We start from the raw sequence: 19,851 nt of genomic DNA, 5'->3' as shown, positions 1-19,851 counted from the left end.
TCACGATGGTCAGCTCCCAAGACTTTCTAAAAGGCTTCCATCATTAACAAATAAAATGTGCCCTAATAAAAAGATAAAATCCCACTTAATATCTAAACTGCACAGGGAGCCTCAGCCTGTGATGTGCATAATTCAGGCAAGAATTATGCAGGTATACCTAAATCTACATGATATTCTAAAAGCAGCACAGAATTTCTGATGTTCTTGGGAGTAATCCTGTGCCTTAGAAACAAGGGGCATAAGAAGCACAGCCCCAGTCTTGACTCGTTGATCAAAAGCTGAAGATAGCAATGTAGCTAGTGTGACCATAAGGCCATCTACATGGAGAAAGGAATATGTTAGCACATTTCAAAGAGTTTCCAATCATAGAAGTGAAAACTAGGTATGGATTCAGGCTCCAGGAGTTGGATACTTACGGTGCATATAAACTTCAAGGCCTCTGAAAAGCAAATCAGAAACTACGTGGTAATAAACCCAGAGCCTCAACACACAGATGGGGATCAGATACAGCCATTGTGCAAGCCTTGAGAGAATTAAGAGGCTCTGAATAAATCCATTTAGACTTCCTAAATTTCATGTAGAACTCTCATCCATTTTCAAGAAGTAAGCACCCTAGCACCCTTGAGATGAACAGGAAGGCACCATCGTTTTATGATCCACCTGAACATACAGGTCTGAGCAAAACTGGGTCAGAGTCCATGTGCACCCTTATACTTTTACCTTCTAAAAGCCAACTCTTTGGCAGAGTACAAGAGACTGCAAAGCTCAAAGCACTCGCCATAAGCAGCAGCAAGAGGGAAGTATCTGTCAGTACATCTAAAATTCTGGCTCCCAAAACAAGTCTGGATTTGCTGTCAGCTCCAATGCTTATTGTAGGATAGTCACAGAGATAGAGATCTACCTTGGGCAGCTACAGACACAACATTTGGTGGAGCTGCTTGAAATAAGAGATGTCTGTTAAAATAATTTCGCCAATGTCTGAAGGGCACACAGAGCTTGTAGCTGCCACCTAAGTGCCAAAAACAACATGTTAACTCTGACAAATTGCTCAGATTTTGCTCAGAACATTTGGGAGCTAGCACAGTATACAGTATGTAAATTAACCCCTTCACCATTCTACAAAGAAATGGCCTCTATCACCCTGACTCTAGACAGGCTCTGTCTTGAAGGACATTGTTTCTTCAAAAAACAACACTGAATCTGTTTATGATGCCCACATTTTACCAGTGATTTCTTCAGCTCTGGAAGATCTGGTTTAGGTAGTGACTTGAAAACTGGGCTGAGCACCTTCTCACACTATGCTCTGCTCTGTCAAAGGCAGCAAGTATGAATTCGATGATCAGTATAGATTCAAACACTGCTCTTAGAAGCAATATCTAAATAAATGACACAACTGTAAGAAACGAGATGCTGAGGTCAAAGTGAAGTAACATCAGTCAAAAGAAAACTGCTGAAAAAAGGTCACCTTGGAGCCAAAAGGAGCTAGAAGCCAAAAAGAAACCTTCATAAAAGTAAAAAGTATCTCCATCACAAGGCAAGCTATCGTGCAAGTCAAAGTGTGACATATGAAAGGTCTCCCTCTTCACCAGAGGCTGAGAGTAAAGGGGAGAAACACATTCTTCTCCTCTTGCAGCTGCACAAACAGCAGTGAGGGTGGAATTCACTCCTACAGCAAGACCTATATTTGTAAACAGATACACCCAGAGTCTGAACCTTCAATAAACAAGTTCTTTTAGCAGACAGCATTGCCTCATGCCTACTTACTAACATTCTGGAAGTATATGAACAACATTAAGCAAACAGGAGTTCTAATGGAAATGCCAGATCATTCAGGTACAACCATCACAGACATGTCTTCTGTATAAGGGAGAAATGTCTGGGATACGTTCAGATGCACATAGCAATGGGGAGTTTCACTGGGATATCTGTACACCTAAGGGCATTTAACTCAAAGGCCTAACTAATCAAATTGGAAATTTTCACTTACTCTCATTCTTCTTTACTAAGCAAAGGAAAAAAAAAACAGTACGTAAAGAACCCATTTCTAACAATTGTGGGGAAGAAAACATCTAATTTTATCAAAACACCTACATATTTAATCTGATTTATATAAAGGACAAGCTAGTTATTTTTAAATTCTTAGTTTTCTTAGTTGATAACAACATTTGGTATGTTAACATACCAAAGGTTTCCCCATTCTCATGGAGACATTAGAAATTCTCAATAAACCTATGGCTTTATTGTGAGCAACCACAGAACTTTTTTTTTTTTTAATTAAAAGAATTCAAATTACCAGTCTTTTGTATATCAGTAACACTAATGCATATTTTAAGTCAGGGGTGTATGTGCTTAAATCAACAGTAATATTAACTTCATCTTACCTTTAACCACCTCTGCCACATTACAATTAGGATCAATGCTTCCAATGTGTTTGGGATGAGCAGGATTAATATCTCCACCAAAAAGGAGTGCTAAAAGAAAAAGCAAATGGCAGTAAATTGCCTATTACACTTGAGGCATCCCAGAAAGCTTAAATCTGATGGTATCTGAAACATATTTGACAGCACATCGTTTTGTGAAAAGATACTTTTTTTTTTTCCTTTTTAGTAGCTAAGGCTAGTTAACACAGAAATAGTGGTATGGGAGGATTAAGATGAAAACTTACATTTTCAAATGGATTATCAAAAATTAGATAAAGCCAAAATGTAAAATGCCTCATACATACCATTATGTCAGAACAGAAGCACTCACAGCAATGAAAATGTTACAACAAAAAAGGACTAAGGAACTGTAAGACATTATTAAAAGGCTTTTACACTGAGCTAAGCTGCAATTTCACAGTTGGCACAGAAGTCTCACTCAACTTTATCCCCGACTCTTAGCAGTATGCTCCCCATTCCCTCCTCTGCACAAGGGTCTGGCATTCAGCCAGATCTTCACTGAGAGTTTAGCTCTCAAAGAAGTAAAAAGGTTTTACACTTCTTTTGCAGAAGTGATTTTCTGCTAATGTAGCAAGTTAGTCAGCTCTTATATGAAACAGATGTAGTATGAGGTGAGCAAAAGACAAGATCTGAAAGCTTTTCCCAGTCCAGTCATGGTGAGCTAAAACACTGGCACACTGCACTGTAAGAAACAGTCTGTCAATAACATATGAAACAAATGCAAACTACATAAAAACCTGCTTCTGCATTCTGCTTTCCAATTGTCTTTTTCATCAGTGGTTCAAGATTAATATTTGCCATGACAGATAGATCATTAACATTGCTAAGCACAGAGGAATTGTACAAGGTTAATTGAACGTCAAGCATGTAAGTGGCTTTAAATTCCCATCAGTTAAATAAGTGTCCATGGGTCATTTAGGTTAAATTAGAAGTTTAATATTTTAGAACTAGTTCAAATACTGGCCCAATAATTTTATTAGGACAATGTTTTTACCTATTGCTAAAACTCTTCAATAAGAGCTTTTAACTTAACATGGTTTTATGACTGTTATTTGTCCAGGTCCAAGTAAAGAATAAGCTGCCTATATATCTAATTTTTGTGCTATTGCCACATTAGATTTTTTGTACATACACAGCAAGGCATTTGCTAATCACAGAAAAGGTTACTGGTAAGACAAAAATTGCAGTAAAATACCTTAAGCTACAGTACTCTAGTATCAACATTATCTGTAGTATACCACAATTTCTAAGAGCTCATGAAAGCAGAATACTGGGTAGAGAACAAAGCTCTAGAGCTAAAAGATACCAAATACACTAAAAGAGATCACACGATTTTCCTTAACTTCATACAGATCACTTTCTGCATGATTGCACATACTGGTTAATAGGAGCTGTAACTCCTTTCACTCTGGAATACAATATTAAAAAGTACATTTATTAGTAACAAATGAAACAGAACCTAACAACAAAGGATGACTAATTCTAGTACTTATTCATTAATAGTGAATAGGAAATAGGGGGAGACAAGGGATATAACTTTAAACTTAAGTAGAAATACTCAACCTCTTTAGAAGGCAAGAAAGTCTAGATAGCTTTCTGAAAAAAACAACAAAAATATATATAGTGCATAACCCATTCAAAATTTATGGCATCCTTGCATTTAAGTACAAAATATATGTCGGCTCTAGAAACTATACTGAGAAATTTGTGAGCAGAGAGCTACAGCAACTCTACTACTATCTAAAAATACTTCATCTACCACTGTGCAAGCTACCTCTGCCAGCAGGATTTTAAAAAGTGACAGCCATGCTGACAAAGCCTGATAATACTAGAAGAAAGCATACTGGTGGTTTGGATTAATTTCTGTAACTGTGAAATACCAAATTAAGCAGTTGCCAGTATACATTTTACTATAATTAGCCCAGTATATTAAGAATTAGTCATTAGTCTGAGGGGAATGAGGGGAACAAAAAACACCACCAAACCCAAAACAAAGCTATGGTTTCAGATTTGCAACAACTAATGAGTTACCAAAGATGAAAAAAGCAATTACTTACTGTGTTGGTTAATAAGCATACGGAAAGAGATGCGGTTGGTGTAGAATCTATCTAGAAAATACTGGATGTTACTGCTAACAAATGGATCAAAGCCATATTTTTCCTTGTATTCAATCACCCCTTGTGCCATGGTTGGAACCACATCGTTGTGTCTGTTCCTGACTTTAATTAAAACATCTAAAAAGCTATAGGAAACAAAATTAGAAACAAATTGTTAGAAGTATAATTAAAGTGAGTCTCTTGCTTCTGTGTTCAACTCCCCATAGCACAACCATTTTATCTATTTACTATCCCTCCCAGTCAACAACAAAAAAATACTAGAGGAACTAGGAAAAAAAATAGCAGTAGCTAAACAAAGCCATTTAAAGCAAAGTACTTGGTCACAGAATCATACGGGTTGGAAAGGACCTCAGAGATCATCAAGTCCAACCCTTAATCCACTACCACCGTGGTTACCAGACCATGGCACTGAGTGCCACGTCAGTCTCTTTTTAAAACCTCAAGGGACAGAGAATCCACCCTGGGCAGCCCATTCCAATGCCTGATCACCCCCTCTGTAAAGAATTTTTTCCTAATATCTAACCTAAACCTCCCCTGGCAGAGCTTGAGTCCATGCCCTCTTGTCTTACTGGGAGCTACTTGGGAGAGGAGACCAACCCCCCCCTGGCTACACCCTCCTTTCAGGTACGTCTCACTCACAAGATCTGTGAAATGCATAGGGCCTCAAATGAAATTATTCCTCCCCAGAATGCTCCTTTAAATTAATGTGTCTTTTTCTTCAATGAAGAATGAAGATTTTCTTGTATTGCAATCATACTCTCAGTCCCTGCAACTAAGAGTAGCTGGGACAGTGGAAAGTCAGGATAAACAACCTGACTGCCCTTCACAGCTTCCTGAGAAGTTTTACACTTCATACTTTCTTTCCAACATCTCAGTCCGTGTAATGTAACTTCTGAATGCATTTCCTTTACTTTGCATCGATTCTGGTACACTTTAGTATCAGGATACATATTTACTATCAGTGTGGCTCCTGTTCAGTTTCCTTTTACACCGCTGGATGGCAGAGCGCATACAAGGCTTCTCTGAAGGGCTCCTCGGTAGCTCGAGTTGTTTTAGGACATCACTTCCATTGCTTTTAACAAGCACCTGTTAACAAGCCCTCACTTTGAAACGGCTCGAAGGTTTTATTGTTTCTCAAGCACCTCAATACCTGTGATCTTCGAAGTGCTCCTTTCTCCCCCCCATGCAAACTCAAAAATTAGAAATATTAATTTTTAATAACTCTCTAAAGCCTAGACATGGAAAGCCTGTCCTATTTAACTCTGATACTCTCTTTGAATTAGTATTAAAACCACAGTGATTACATGATCTTCCTTTAAAAAAGAACACAGTGAAGTGCAGCTTTGAAAAGAAAGCACAGCTGGGATACACATTCAGCTACGCCTACATCTGCAGTTCTGAAGATCCTTCAAACAAACAAACAAAAACTAACATCAACAGCAAAAAATACTCAATACAAGGACCACTTGAAAATAAATGTATTAACTTTTATCAAAAGTACAATATACACCAGCTAAGGAAGGAATCATAGAATTATTCAGGTTAGCAGGGACCTTTAAAGGTCATCTAGTTCAATCCCACTGACATAAGCAGGGTAAGAACATTAAGAGCACCAAAACTGGAAAAGAATACCAGTTAGCCACCCCATTGAAAGCAGATGCTTCCTTTTCATAACGACTTAGCCAAGACAATCATTTGATAGATACCAAACCATTATTATCCAGTGATTTTTGAAATTATTTCTCCCTCTCTACAGAGCCAGGTCAACAGGAATGTAGGCTTGATTTTTATCAGTTTTTTCACCACTCTCACCACCAGTTTTAGCCTGTGTGTTAACAAATAGTTCAGTGCCTTTCAATACTATTTTGTTGCACAGAAAAGGTGAAGTTTTAACTGTGTAATTCCCCCCCTCCAAATACTATCATACTAGAACACTACTGTTCTAGTACTTAATGATCTTGCTGATTTCCTGTTGGACAGGGAAGAATTTAATGCTTAAAAGGTTTGTAGACTCTTTTTATGTTCAGTAACTCTTGATTCTATGTAATCTGTAACCACTGAGATCCGATGTTAATCTTTGAGACAAGACTAGGGTGGCTGTTCTCTCACCCTGCTTCTTTGTTTCAGAGCAACAAGACACTGGCTAAAAACAACCGAAAAGCAACACATTTCAAAGAATTTTCAACACTCTCTACTAACTGCTATTTGCTGACAGCTTTGGTATTTGTTTTTAAGTATCTGTTATCCACAATACAAATACAACAAGGTGCCTACACGTGCCAAGAGGGCAAACTCTTTACCGACAGCCCACTATACCGAAGTGCTTAAATGCACAGAGCATGCCCAGGACAGCCAAGGTGGCTGGGAGATCTACCTGCTATAGACAAGCAAATCATAACTGAAGCTTAGTGTGCCAAAACACACAACAAAGGAATTCTTCATTACTCCAGTGATGAGACAAACCCCCTGTTCCATCTTTTAAGGTAACCAAGTTACTCAAGTGCTTCCATCGAGCAGATGCTTTTAAAGGACCAGTGAAGTATACAGGCACCTTTCAAAGCATCAGGGCAAAAATCAAAACACAAGTCCTCAATCTTACTACTCAACTCCTTACCCCACCCCACCCTCACACACAGACACATCCCTGAAAGCCACAATGCTTTAATTGATGCTTTTATTGTGCTCAAACCGTGGGAGACCATATCAAGGAATTTTTTTAATGCCCATGGGATTAGTGGGGGGTAGGAGTGAGGGAATACTCCAGAGCTCTGAAAATTTTATTTAGCAATGACTGTTTCTTCAAAATTAAACATACTGTGTTTTCAAAACCAGAGTTACTAAATAAGGCAGTTCGTTTGACAGATGAGAAATTACTGTTTACTAAGTTTTTCCTGTGTGTGTTATCTCTGGACATACTGTCAGCTTACTACCTCAGTTGCTCTCATTTCCAGGACACTCTCTCAACACACCATCTCATAAGAGTGCCACAAAGAGAAAAATTAGCAAAGAAACTCACAAGTACAAAGAGTGGGAGCAAGTGTTACTTAAAAGTACATGTGAACAGCACGTTACAAACCCTTAAATTTTTGATAAATTACTTCAGCCTCTGTGTGTTTATCCAGATGCATGTTGGCACCATGGGAAGCTTCCAACACTTCTGCCAGCTTACACCCTCTACCAAGCATGGCCACCTTATCTTAACTCTCCTAAAATCACACTGTTTTGACAAAACTGGAAATATTTCTATCTCCACAGCTTGAAGAAAGGCATTTGTGTCACCAAAAACACAAAAGTAACCTGATCTTTTGGTGTATGCCCACACTACTGACAATAATATTAAACCAGCAACACTGTAATAATTCTTAGTAATGTCTGCTAACCAGACCAACATGCATGTAATGAAGCATCAAACCCCTTGGAACCTTTTCATCACAGAAATGGTGAGAAAAAAAATCCCTTTAAAGTATTTTAAAGGTTTTTCCCCTAATAAGTAAAATTATTTTAGCTCCCCCATCTGCCTTGTGCTGCTACCTTGATTAGCCAAAATAGAAACAGAAGTACACCTGAGCTGAAAAAAAAAAAAAGGCACTGATTCAATTTCTAAAATCAACTGGTCTGCAAGTCTTCATGGTTTTCTGAGGGCTTGAGGTAGACTCCACATTCAGCTCCAAACAAAAGCTGCTGGAGTGATAATGGAGCAGAAGCTGTTTTATCCAGGCAAATCTTACATTTTGTGGTACTAATTAAGCTAAAGGCAGAAGAGATGGGAGCCATCATGAAATCTGAATGTCATCTGATACCACTCAGGGCACTATCAAGGACAGGCATTATGTTGATCAAAGGATGAAAGGAACCAAGGGATGAAGAATGCTCCAACCCTTTCTCATTTGTTACTGTTTGCCATGTACTTGGAGTAACACTGCATCTGCTACAAGAAAAGTTCTAGTTCAAAGGACCAAGCATACCTTAAGAGTGAACTTGCACATATCCTCTAAACAAACGAATCTGGCTGTACAAAGACTATTCCTATTTAAGAATTACTAAGGATACTACCTACCAAGTCCCAGATAATAGCTCAAATTCTCTATTAAATGATACATGCTATTACAAAAAGAACAGTGTTATGGTAAACATAAATCAACTGAGGTATGTGCTTTTTTTTTTTTTTCCACCAAAAAGGAGCTCATTAACTCTGAGTTCCTGGTATTTCTTCTCTCACAATAGGGTTGAAGTAGGATAAGGCTAGACAACAACATGGAATACTGGTACAGGAGTTCAGAAATTTGCTAGTTTTATCTGTGGGTTATGACAAGATAAATGTGGATGTAATTAAGAGTATTTTGAAAGACACAGGGTGCCAGGACTATTAAAATAATCGCTAATTACAATTCAATATCCAGTTAAATGATATTATTTCAGATAGGAATAGATGACATGCAAAGAGCAGGCAAGTCATTCTGACTTTTTAATCTTAGGTAGCCTATCCAATACTGTCAAAAAGAACAAATTTGATCTTTAACCAGATAATGCATCTTTCATGTCTCCTCACAGGCCAAACTCAGTAGATGACTCCTTCTGTCAAATTACCTAGTACCTTCAGTAGTTAGGAGAAAATTCTCAACATCTTTATTATATGTACCTAATTACATGTAGTAAAATCCTTGCAAGATTTGAAAAATTTTAACAATACTGAATAAATTTTAGTATATAATACTAATACGGAGCATCTCAAATAATACTTCCAGCTGCATGAAACAACATAAGAATGCCTGTTATCCATATAGCAGAATCAGACAACTCACCTGATACTTATGAACAGATTCTACAAAAAAACCTCCAAGAAGACTGTTCATCAACCATTTAAAAATATATATATATCTTGATCTATATTGAACTTCTGAAGTCCATAAAAAGCTGAAATTCAGTTACCTAATTACAGCACACCTAAGATGGTACCAGAAGGAACATAACCAGCTTGCCTCCATTTGCACATCCAGGACATCACAGGCTTAATAGGACCTGTGTTACATTTGCCAAGTTTGATTGCCTGCCTGCAACAGCTTATACCCTCTCAAAATGCAACAGACACCCAAGTTTGGTAACTCAAACTGTTCTTCCAAATCAAGAAGTAGGAACATTAATGTTAAACTGGTCAAAACCAGAATTTATTCTATCACTGAATGGGTTGTAAATACAGAACCACAAAATGTAACAACTAGAGGTAGCTGAAAAGTTCGTCTCATTTATCCACTACAGAATAAGCATGCCTAGAACACCACTGAAAGCTGAAATCTTTTCCTGAAAGCTTCTAAAATGGAGTGCTCTACAGTCTTCTGAAATGGTTTTTGTTTTGTTTTTTTTTCCAGTCTGCTATAATACTAGAATTTGTACTTTTTGCCTGTATACAATCTCAACTTTAAAAAAAAAAAAAATCAGCCATTTTTTAGTTCTCCACCTAGAGCAACCAATCATCCTTTATTACAGTGAATTTTATTTTCTTTTTGCATGCTCAGACTTTCAGTCTCATACTTCAATCTCTTTTTTTGCCAGTCTAAACAAATGCCTTCAACATTATTCAGAGGTGGAGCTCTCCAAGCCTCTATTTTCCCTTCCTTTCACAATAATATTGTCCATGTGTTTCTTAATTTCTTAATAAATAGGACTCAGAACTGAAGACAGTATTCCAGCTTAGGACTCAAACTGAGAAAAGAGTTACTTTCCTCTTGCTCAGCAGTACAATTCACTCAGTCTGTAATCCTTTCAGATTCTTCTACAGTTCTGCCATATGGGGAATTCCATACTTGTGCACTTGTGTTTCTCTTCCATGTATTGCTTAATACTTAAAAAATAAAGTTGAAAGAATTCACAAAACATGCCCACAATGAAAAAAGTGTAACATCTAAAATGCAATACCTAATAAAACACAAACTTACTCTAGCATAACACAGCAGTTAACGTATCTGAAACCAGATAAAGACGACACCGTTTTTGCACAGCACAGGCCACATCTTGCGCAAACAGAGTTTGTTGGACTGCAAGATGTTTTATGAAACACTTCCTATAAAACACTGCTTGATCGGGCAAGATTTCCAGAGCTTAAAAAGAAATTCAAGTTTGAAAAACAAGTTACCCTAAGGAAACTAATCAAAGGAACAAAAAACCTGCAAGAAATACTGTCCTGAAACAAAGGTGACTGGTATATGGTAAACGGTAACTACAGACCTTAGTGCTGTTCGGGGTTTTTATTTGGTTTTAAGTCTCTTTTTTGTTGTTTCAAGCCTCATATTCATATGTTGCACTCTTCTTACATACATGTTGAGTTTTTAGGAAACACTCTAATGACAGTTTTAGTATGATTTTGTTGGTAAAGAAAATTGGCTAAGCATTCCCTTCTTCTCACAAGGTAGGCCAGCAGCAATAATTGGAAGTCCATTAACAAATCTTTTAGACAAAACCAATGAATGACACATTGAATGCATTACTATACATTGTATACAGTTGAGTACTAAGCTCAACCTATACTAAAACAACATTTTAGTCATAAGATCATCCATGTCGTCTTCCTAATACAGCCTTGGAGGAAGCATTTCATGACAGACTGTGTAAATGCAAATTAAACTGTTAAAAAGCACTTCCATTCCTGTATTCTGCTCCAGAATTAAGTTTAGGCCTTTGCTGCACAAATCTACATTACAAATAAGATCACTGTTATCCTATAGCACAAAACCACTTGTTGTAGACCGATTATCTTAAAATGAACTGTCACAAGAAAACAGATTACTCACTCATCCAGAACGTGAGGATCCTCAGGACTTTTATTTTCATATTCTAAAAGCTCAAGGAAACTCTGCATGTACCTAAAATAAGCAAAACCAAAAAGGAGTTAAAATACTTAAAACTAAATTACTTTTGATTCTGTTTTTTAATCTTAAGACTACAACCTCATCTGAAACAGAGGTACAGTCCAGTTGTCTGCAAAAGCTAAAATTAAGTGGGATGCTGCCACAAAGGTAAAGAAAGCAACTACAATATACTATACTGAGTTTAAAAATCTTGTTTATGATCCTATGGTCCATGATTCAGGAAAACTACTATTTAAATCATAGAATTACAAAATTGCTTGAGTTAGAAGGTACCTTTAAAAGACCATCTAAGCCAAACCCCCTGCAGTGAGCAGGGAGGGACTCTTCAACTAGATCAGGTTGGTCAGAGCCCCGTCCAACCACAACTTGAATGTTTCCAGGGATGGGAAATCCACCACCTCTCTGGACAACCTGTTCCAGTGTTTGACCACCCTCACTGTAAAAAATTTCTACCTTACACCTAGTCTGAATCTAAATGTACCCTTTTTTAGTCTAAAACCATTACCTCTTGTCCTTTCTCAACATGTCCTACTAAGAATTCTGTCCTCATCTTTCTCAGAAATCCCCTTCAGGTACTGAAAAGCTGCTATAAGCTCTCCCTGGAGACTTTTTTTCTCCAGGTTGAACAGCCCCAACTCTCTCAGCCTGGCCTCACAGGAAAGGTGTTCCAGTCCTCTGATCATTTTTGTGACCCTCCTCTTGACCTGCTCCAATAGATCCATGTTTTTCCTGTGCTGAGGACTCCAGAGCTGGACACAGTACTCCAGGTGGGGTCTCACTGGAGTAGAGTAGAAGTGCAAAATCACCTCCCTTGACCTGATGAACCAAATAAAGCTGAAGCTAACAGGAACATCACTTCTCTTTAGGTAGGTCTGTAATTTCAGGTAACTTAATTCATGCCTGGATCTTGATTTCCTGGTCATCTGCTTTGTACAGATATTCATTTGCTCCCACATTCTTCAGAGAGCAGTCCAACCTTCCTTCAAAAAAAAAAAAAAAAAAAGCTCCAGAGAACACTCCCCAAAAGTCCTACTAACAAGACTGCACCGAGCTGGTTCTACCACAGTACTCCAGCAGCGCACACCTTTCACACACTTCCAGATCTCCTCACAGTGTACCTCAGGCCACATGACAACACTCATTTTCATAAAAACACCACTCTTGCACAACACTGCTCTCTCTAATTCAGACATTTGGCACACATGAGATATTCACTGAGGCTTAGAGTCACAGAGGTACTACACAGGACATGAAGAAGATACACAGGAAAGCACCACTCAGCATGAACATAGCAGCCTGCTGTGTAGGAAACTAGTCCAGCACCAGTATAAATGCCACCACCTCAAACCACTGGGCCTCTGGACCTGAAGCACCCTTTGAAGCAGGTGCATATAGCAGTACAAATGTAGCTTTTACAGAATTGGGACCCATTTCTTGCAGTAAATCATGCAAGGTACCAACCACACACATAAAAAGTAGGGTTCCAGTGTTAACAAGAGCCATTATTCCTCTCCCTGTTTGCCTTCCCTTCACTCCTAGTTAAGCACTGGGACTTATACTAACTACGGTAACATCAGTCCTCATCAGATGAGTGTAACAGCTGTAACTCACTACAATAGTGAAAAAGCCAGTCAGACAGGCTAGTGGATTGTTTGGGGTTTTTTTTAAATCATTGTCACATATGAAAACAACTCAGCTAAAGCGGGCGTAAGAGAAAAAAATTAACCAGAAATCTTAGATAAGAAAAAAGCAAAACAAGTGACAAAGCCTTTCCCATTTCAGTAGCAGCAATCCATCAGACCAGTTCAACAGAATGGGCGATGCATCAACTCAGCACCTACAAGACTGACCCCACTTTCTGAAGCTTGGATAACTTCACATTGCAACAAAACCTCTTCTGGTAGCAGTTTTTATGTTAAATTCAACTTAAACAGGCTATGAAATTTCACCTTATATCTCGAAGCTACAGCAAAGCTTTACACAGCACTTCTGCCTATGTTACTCCCCCTGGAAGCACATACTGCCAACTCCATCCTTCATTTCATTTGCAGCCTTCTCAGGTCACTAACATTTCTCTAGGGAGACTGACATTTTCAGCACAGTAACATCATCTCTTGTCCCTCTGTGTGTTTTTTGCTTTACCACAACCATCACAAATGACTGCAGAAATCCAATTGATTGCCAATTACAAGTTTGGGAAGTAGCTTATCTACAGTTGACTGGTTTTGACTGGGATAGAGTTATTTTCATTCATAGCAGCTAGTATGGGGTTATATTTTAAGACTCCTGGAAACAGTATTGATAACAGATGTGTTAGTGCTGAACAGTGCTTACACAGAGCCAAGGCCTTTCTGCTTCTTATTCCACCCCACCAAGTGGGCTGAGGGTACAGAGGGAGCTGGGAGGGACACAGCCAGGTCAGCTGACCAGAGGGATATTCCACACCATATAACATCATACTATTACTACAGTGAGCAAAACTCAGTAAAAAGTAATCTCCAAAATGAAAGACTGGAAAGTGGTGGACAAGAAACTAAGGCAGTTCAGGACATCACTGGCTTGGCTGTATGAAAGCAGCAACATGAGCTTTTGACTTCCAACCCACACAATGTCATGGAGAAGCAATTATTAAGACCCATTCCTGTGCCCAGTTTTGCACTGTCTCTGGTGAATACCTGACACTCCACAGTCAAGTCTTTGCTCCCTCCTTCACCATTTCCTTGATGGGTCATGAAGATGTATCTAAGTAACTCAATCCATAATGGTCTCAAAAACGAGAACAGCTTTCTGGACCTTGTCTGTTCATACAGAAAAGGGTATCATTCATATGGCAGCTTTTCCTGCCAGTACATTTAGGAATTTAAAAAAACATGTAACTTGACTGAAGACCACCAACATGGTCAGATTGGACTAGTTCCCTCATGCTGTTGCTTGTAATATAACAAGAAAGCTAGGATCTTCTATTAATTATTCGCTGTCTTCAATTTGTGTGCTAAAAGAAAACCAGGCAAAGTAATTATTTGAATCTACAGAGAAAAACAATCTACCAAAAAAACCCCCTGCATTATTTCTTCATTATTTCTTATTCAGTTCCTCAAGTACACGTTGATGTCTTGCCACTAAATGACTATCTAAATCAGCATTTTTAATTTCAAATCTAAACTTGTAGTACGGTTTTCAAAAGAATCTCACAATAAACAACCTAAGGGTTCCTAACTATGGAAATTTATAAATACAATAAAAGGAAGTTCTTTAATCTCTATGGTGATGGAAAAACTATGGAGATAGGCAATGCTTTTCCTTTAGAAAGAGTTATCACCAATATTTATGTTTCTGATTCTTATGTAAATTAATACTACTTTAGTAGCACTAGGACCATATATCCAGCAAGTTACAGGGACCATCTCAGAGAAAAGGTTAACTTCAATCTACGTTACTCAAATTCCTTCCATCACTTTTATTTCTTCCAGTCCCTTGATTAAATGAAGCTAGAAAAGCATAACCTTATGTCAAAAAATCTAACCCAGTGTTCAATTCCTATTCACTATACATCACTGTATATTATACCCAAGTCTCTAAGTAAAAAAGAGCTGCAAATTATGTATGTGTTTATCCTTTATCCAGCTGTGATTTCCAGTTTTTACACAAAATTCACCCACCTCCCAGACAGATCAGAATTAAAGAAGTTAAGCAAAAACTTGTTTAAAAGGAAATTTGTAACTCTGGTTAGCTGTAGCACAGCTGTCAGCTGTTCACAACACTGTCTTAACCACCAGAAATATGTGCCTAAGAGGCAGACAGGATTCCTGTTAGTCTGCCAAATGTAATCATTCAAGAATGGCAGGTTTCATACGTAAAATTACTATAGGTAACCACAATGTCCATTCCAGTTTCCTTTTCTCCAAGTCATTCAAGATACCTTTGCTTTTTCTGCCTGTAAATTACACTAACATTTTCCCCTTAGAATCTCTCAACATATTGTGCAAATCCCACAGATTTTAGATGGCTAATTTTACAAGCTTTAACCTTATCCATTATAAGGTTTACTGAACTATTTTCCCTCATCACAACACTTTAGTGATATCTTTTATCATGCAGTTCCACCACATGCTCACCTGCAGTGAAACATTCAACTTGCAGGGCACTTCAGTTTGAGAGCATCCTCTCAAAGCTGGCCTAGGAAGCCCCACTTTGTTGGAACTAGGAAACTGCCCATTAATTTTGAAAAACTGAAGTTGCTGATCCCTAGCATGCTGGTTGTTCCTCTGTTTGTTATTTATAATCATCACAGTTCACAGCCAGAACATGTTTACTGTGTTTGTATTTTGACTCACTTTATTCCTTCCCTTGCTACTCCACGTAAAACATACACAAATTAAGTTATGAACTTGAACCAGGATAGAGTTAACATGTTATCTTTGGACAAAGTGGAATGCAAAATTATGGAGGTTTTTTTGTTCACTCTGGGAAGTGCCAGCTTTATTCAGAAAAGAATAGCTGAGTAGCATAAAGGAAGGACAGCTACCTTGCCCACCCTCATTTCTGCACACATCAGGTTAAGGAACCCAGTAAAGAAGGAGGAGGAAAAAATGCACCTCACCTCACCTCTCCTCTCCTGAGAGCAATCAAGCAATCAGTTGTAATATATGTTTGGCAGCACAGTGCAGTCAAGGAGTGTGGTATAGGAAGCAAAGTGCCTACAGCATGACTATGAAGATGGATTAGAGAACTGAGATGAGAACAGGACTTGCCTGCAGCAGGGAGCATATTCTCAGAAGTGAGAAGATGAGGTTGCTGCCCAAGGGACCTGCAAGGACCTGGGAAATTCATGCAATCCAGAATGTTACTGCCTGGTTGGACAGAGGATTGATAGGAAGGGATCCACACTGTACAACAGGCAGGGTTAATTTGTTTTCTTACTCCATTAAGTTCCACGTATTTCCAGAGCCACCCTACTGTAAAAGTTAAATAAAACCTGCCTCAAATATTAGGGGATTTTTGTATTTTTTGGCATGCTGACATCAAGGAATAGACTGGGAAATCAAATTTTTAAAGCTCCAAGTTATTTCAGACACTCACCAAAAGCACATTAAACACCAGCTTCTAGTACAAAGTAGCAATGTAAGTAAACACACTGGTGACTATAAAAATCACTGAGAATTACCAAAGAAACAGATTAAGGTGACTAAAGCAATAAATTAGGTCTTTGCTCACTTGTAGCAAACGTACATCACATTTTTTGTTTGCATATTAATAAAGTGTCAAGTATCTATTGTAACCATAAATCATCCCATGAGTCCTCAAAACCTCTAAGCAAAAGCTCTGTATGGGGCATCCGCTCTAAACATCCATTAAGCTCCTTTTCCAGAAGTGATCTGCATGCTGCTTGACTCTCCATTAGCAGGGCAGAAGCATATGCCACAGAACATGTATTAGGACTAAAAGAACTATGTTGCAGTCACTACAGAAAAATTGTCCTTTTCTTCATTCACTTGTCTGTCTACATTTCACTAAAGAAAGTTTTCCAAGTCATCTAGATTAGAAAATCCTAAAAAGTTTGCATGCTATCCACCCTTTCCTATTTGGCATAACAGCTTCCAGGAGCATGAGACATGACACAACCCTTCAAACCTTGCAAGCTTTCACTTAACCACAATTGTTATCGTTTAGCTCCATTGCATTTACATTTATTTGAAGCCCCTTAATCACTATGGTTGAAGTGGTCATCAAGACAGCTACCTTCTGCTGACAAACACACTTAAGCTGAAGTACATAATATCACATATACTAATTTACATTTTAAGTCTGAAGCTTGATAAATATGAGACCAAATCTACCAGTTAATACACAGTCAGTGTGGAATTTCTCAGCTTAAGGGCTATGACTTAACAGAAGCCTACAGCATTAGTTGCTGCTGCAGTTAGATAAGCTGTTATTCACAAAGGGAAGTTTGTTGTATACTGAAGATACTTTTACATAATTCTCCAGATCAAGTAACTGCAGGTAAAGAGACATTAACAACATTTTTTTTAGAGCTTAATACATGCCAGGCAGAAGTCTCCAAACCTCACTGAACATGTAACTTGGATAGATGTTAATTACTGTGAAAAAGATAACAAGACTCTCAATCACTTTGGATATACACTAGTTATTACAGCAGAGAATGTTACATGACACCAGATTTTTCTCTTGTTTTATAACTTCCACTGAATACCAGGTTATATTTTTATAGATTTAATAAAAAGAAAAGACTAGGTTTATATGATCTTTCATTATTTTTGACAAAGGAAGAATAAAGAGAAAGAACAGCTACTTCAAGAAGTCTTAGGTGGAATACAGTGGGAAATATTTAAAAAGCTTGCTCTTGGAATTTATTGACTGATTCTAATTACCTGAGAGACAGCAGTAGGTTTTTACTAACTTACAAAACTTATATTCTTATCTCTTATATTCTTATCACATATTCTTATCTCTAGGATCCATATTAGAGTATTTACTTGACATTGGAAGAAAATGAAACAATCTGGCAAGAAACACACATTATAAACAATTCAAGGCAGAAAACAGACTTCAACACAATTCAATCTGAGTTGTAAAGTTTGTAAAGTAAAGCAAAAAGTTAACTTTGCACTTATTTTTTAATCCACTTTTTTTTTTTTAAACTTACCAACTCTGTACTAGCCCAACTGAAGGCCTGTTCAGTAAGTTATCAGGCAACAAATTGACTTCTCTCATGGTGTTAGCGAGCCGTACAGGAAGTTCTTTCCGCAGGAACATGTATGAAGTCTTTTCACATGCATTGTCACGACCTGTTAGAAGGAAAAAAGAAAATAGATGTTTATGTGCTATGCAGCAGGTAAAATTTTCAGACTTCCCACTGCTAGAAAGTTTTTTTTTAAATGTGGAAGAAAATTTTTTAAAAATAATTTCAGTACCCACCTGCGTTTCCTTCTCACTCCAAGACACATACTTTTGCCTTCCTAGAGTTTTAACCTTTTTATATGACATTCTTCTTCCTTTCACTAAATCCTATCCTCTCATCCTAATAAATAAATAAAAGTGGTCTGATTAGAGACTTGATACTAGCTTTTACCAAGATGACTTTTCTACTAAAGTGACCTTTTAAGAAGTGAATGACACATACATCATGGAGGGTAAGGAGCAAAAAACCAGAGACAAAACTGAATAGCAACAGTTGGCTGATGATTCACATCACAAGCTCTTCAAACCTACCAAGCACTTAAACATTTCAGCAGAACCTGGAAAGACCAGGAAAGGTTATCATCCCTCCTAGAACTAACTTACAAGTTGCTCACTTGTCACCTGGAAGGGAAGTGCAGTGCTTGTCACCACATTGCCACTTGGAAAAGCTGCAGCTGACATTACCATGGACTTTCACTTTTTAAGCAGATTTTTATCTGAAAATAAAATAATCCTGAACAGTCAGGAAAAAAAAAACCAAAAACCAAAACAACAAAACAACCCACCACCAAAAAAAAACACAACAACTAAACCCACACACCAAAAAAGAGAGATACAGAATAATAACACTTGTTCACTTGTTGCAGACCTACCTGGAAGAGTAATAATTCTCTGGAATTCACTACATGACTACATGAAGCAGAAGGCTGACATAATTAATTGCATTCCTAAGCTAAACTTGTTACCAGAGGTACCTATAAAACTACAAATATTTGAATGTGTAAGAGTCTCACCTAAACAGTTTGGACGGAACATGAAACATGACTTTACATAATTCTTTGTATTTTGCAGCATTTCACAAGGGAGGGAACTCCCCACTATAAATAGAGTCTACATGAACTAAAATTTAAAAATCCCCACATTTTACTAGTAATGTACAGTCAATATTCTGTTTTCATGTAGAAAGGCAGCAAACGTCTTAAGTGACGATAACCAGTACAATCACAAGCAAAATCTGAGTGAGGGCAACATACAAGAGCTGTAATTAATGTTCAAGCAAACCAGAAAGTGTTAAAAGCACTCCTAGGGACATTACCACTGAGATTTGCAATTTGAAAGACTCAAGTATAATGCAACCAGCATAATCAAGGTGATACTGTTTCAGACAGTCCCATTATAATCAGCTGAATAGCAAAGTTTTCATCTTCTTTGCATAGGTAAACATGCACTAATAGATTAGTTCCCAAACCACACACCCAGCTTGGAGAAATACCCACACAGGATTAGGGTTGCCCCCCCCCCCCTTTTTTTTTTTTTTGTCATTTAGGTATCATCAGTCAGTGGATCCTTAAATTCTATCAGTGCCAGCAATTCTATTATTTTTCTTCCAGCAAATATTTGGACTTTTTTTAATTTGCATTTTCACATCTTCAATTACAACTAAACACACCCTGTGAAAATTAGACAAAGGAAACAAAACATTACATTCTTGTTTTCTATGCACAATAA

At 37.7% G+C, this 19,851-nt stretch overlaps 1 protein-coding gene across 1 annotated transcript in view; it reads right to left on the bottom strand.

Annotated features, from left to right (window-relative positions):
• Positions 1–19,851, bottom strand: part of PDK3 (pyruvate dehydrogenase kinase 3) — a 51,470-nt gene that overhangs the window by 15,144 nt on the left and 16,475 nt on the right. Inside the window, exons 2-5 of the mRNA XM_071750143.1 lie at positions 18,089–18,230; positions 11,344–11,415; positions 4,499–4,683; positions 2,382–2,471 (exon numbers count right to left, since the gene is read on the bottom strand). Of these exons, the coding sequence (XP_071606244.1) occupies positions 2,382–2,471; positions 4,499–4,683; positions 11,344–11,415; positions 18,089–18,230 (489 nt within the window). The remainder of the gene's footprint in view (positions 1–2,381; positions 2,472–4,498; positions 4,684–11,343; positions 11,416–18,088; positions 18,231–19,851) is intronic.

The sequence above is a fragment of the Heliangelus exortis genome, chromosome 1, assembly GCF_036169615.1.
Source record: "Heliangelus exortis chromosome 1, bHelExo1.hap1, whole genome shotgun sequence".
NCBI lineage: Eukaryota > Metazoa > Chordata > Aves > Apodiformes > Trochilidae > Heliangelus > Heliangelus exortis.
This window is presented reverse-complemented; position numbering and strand designations above follow the sequence as displayed.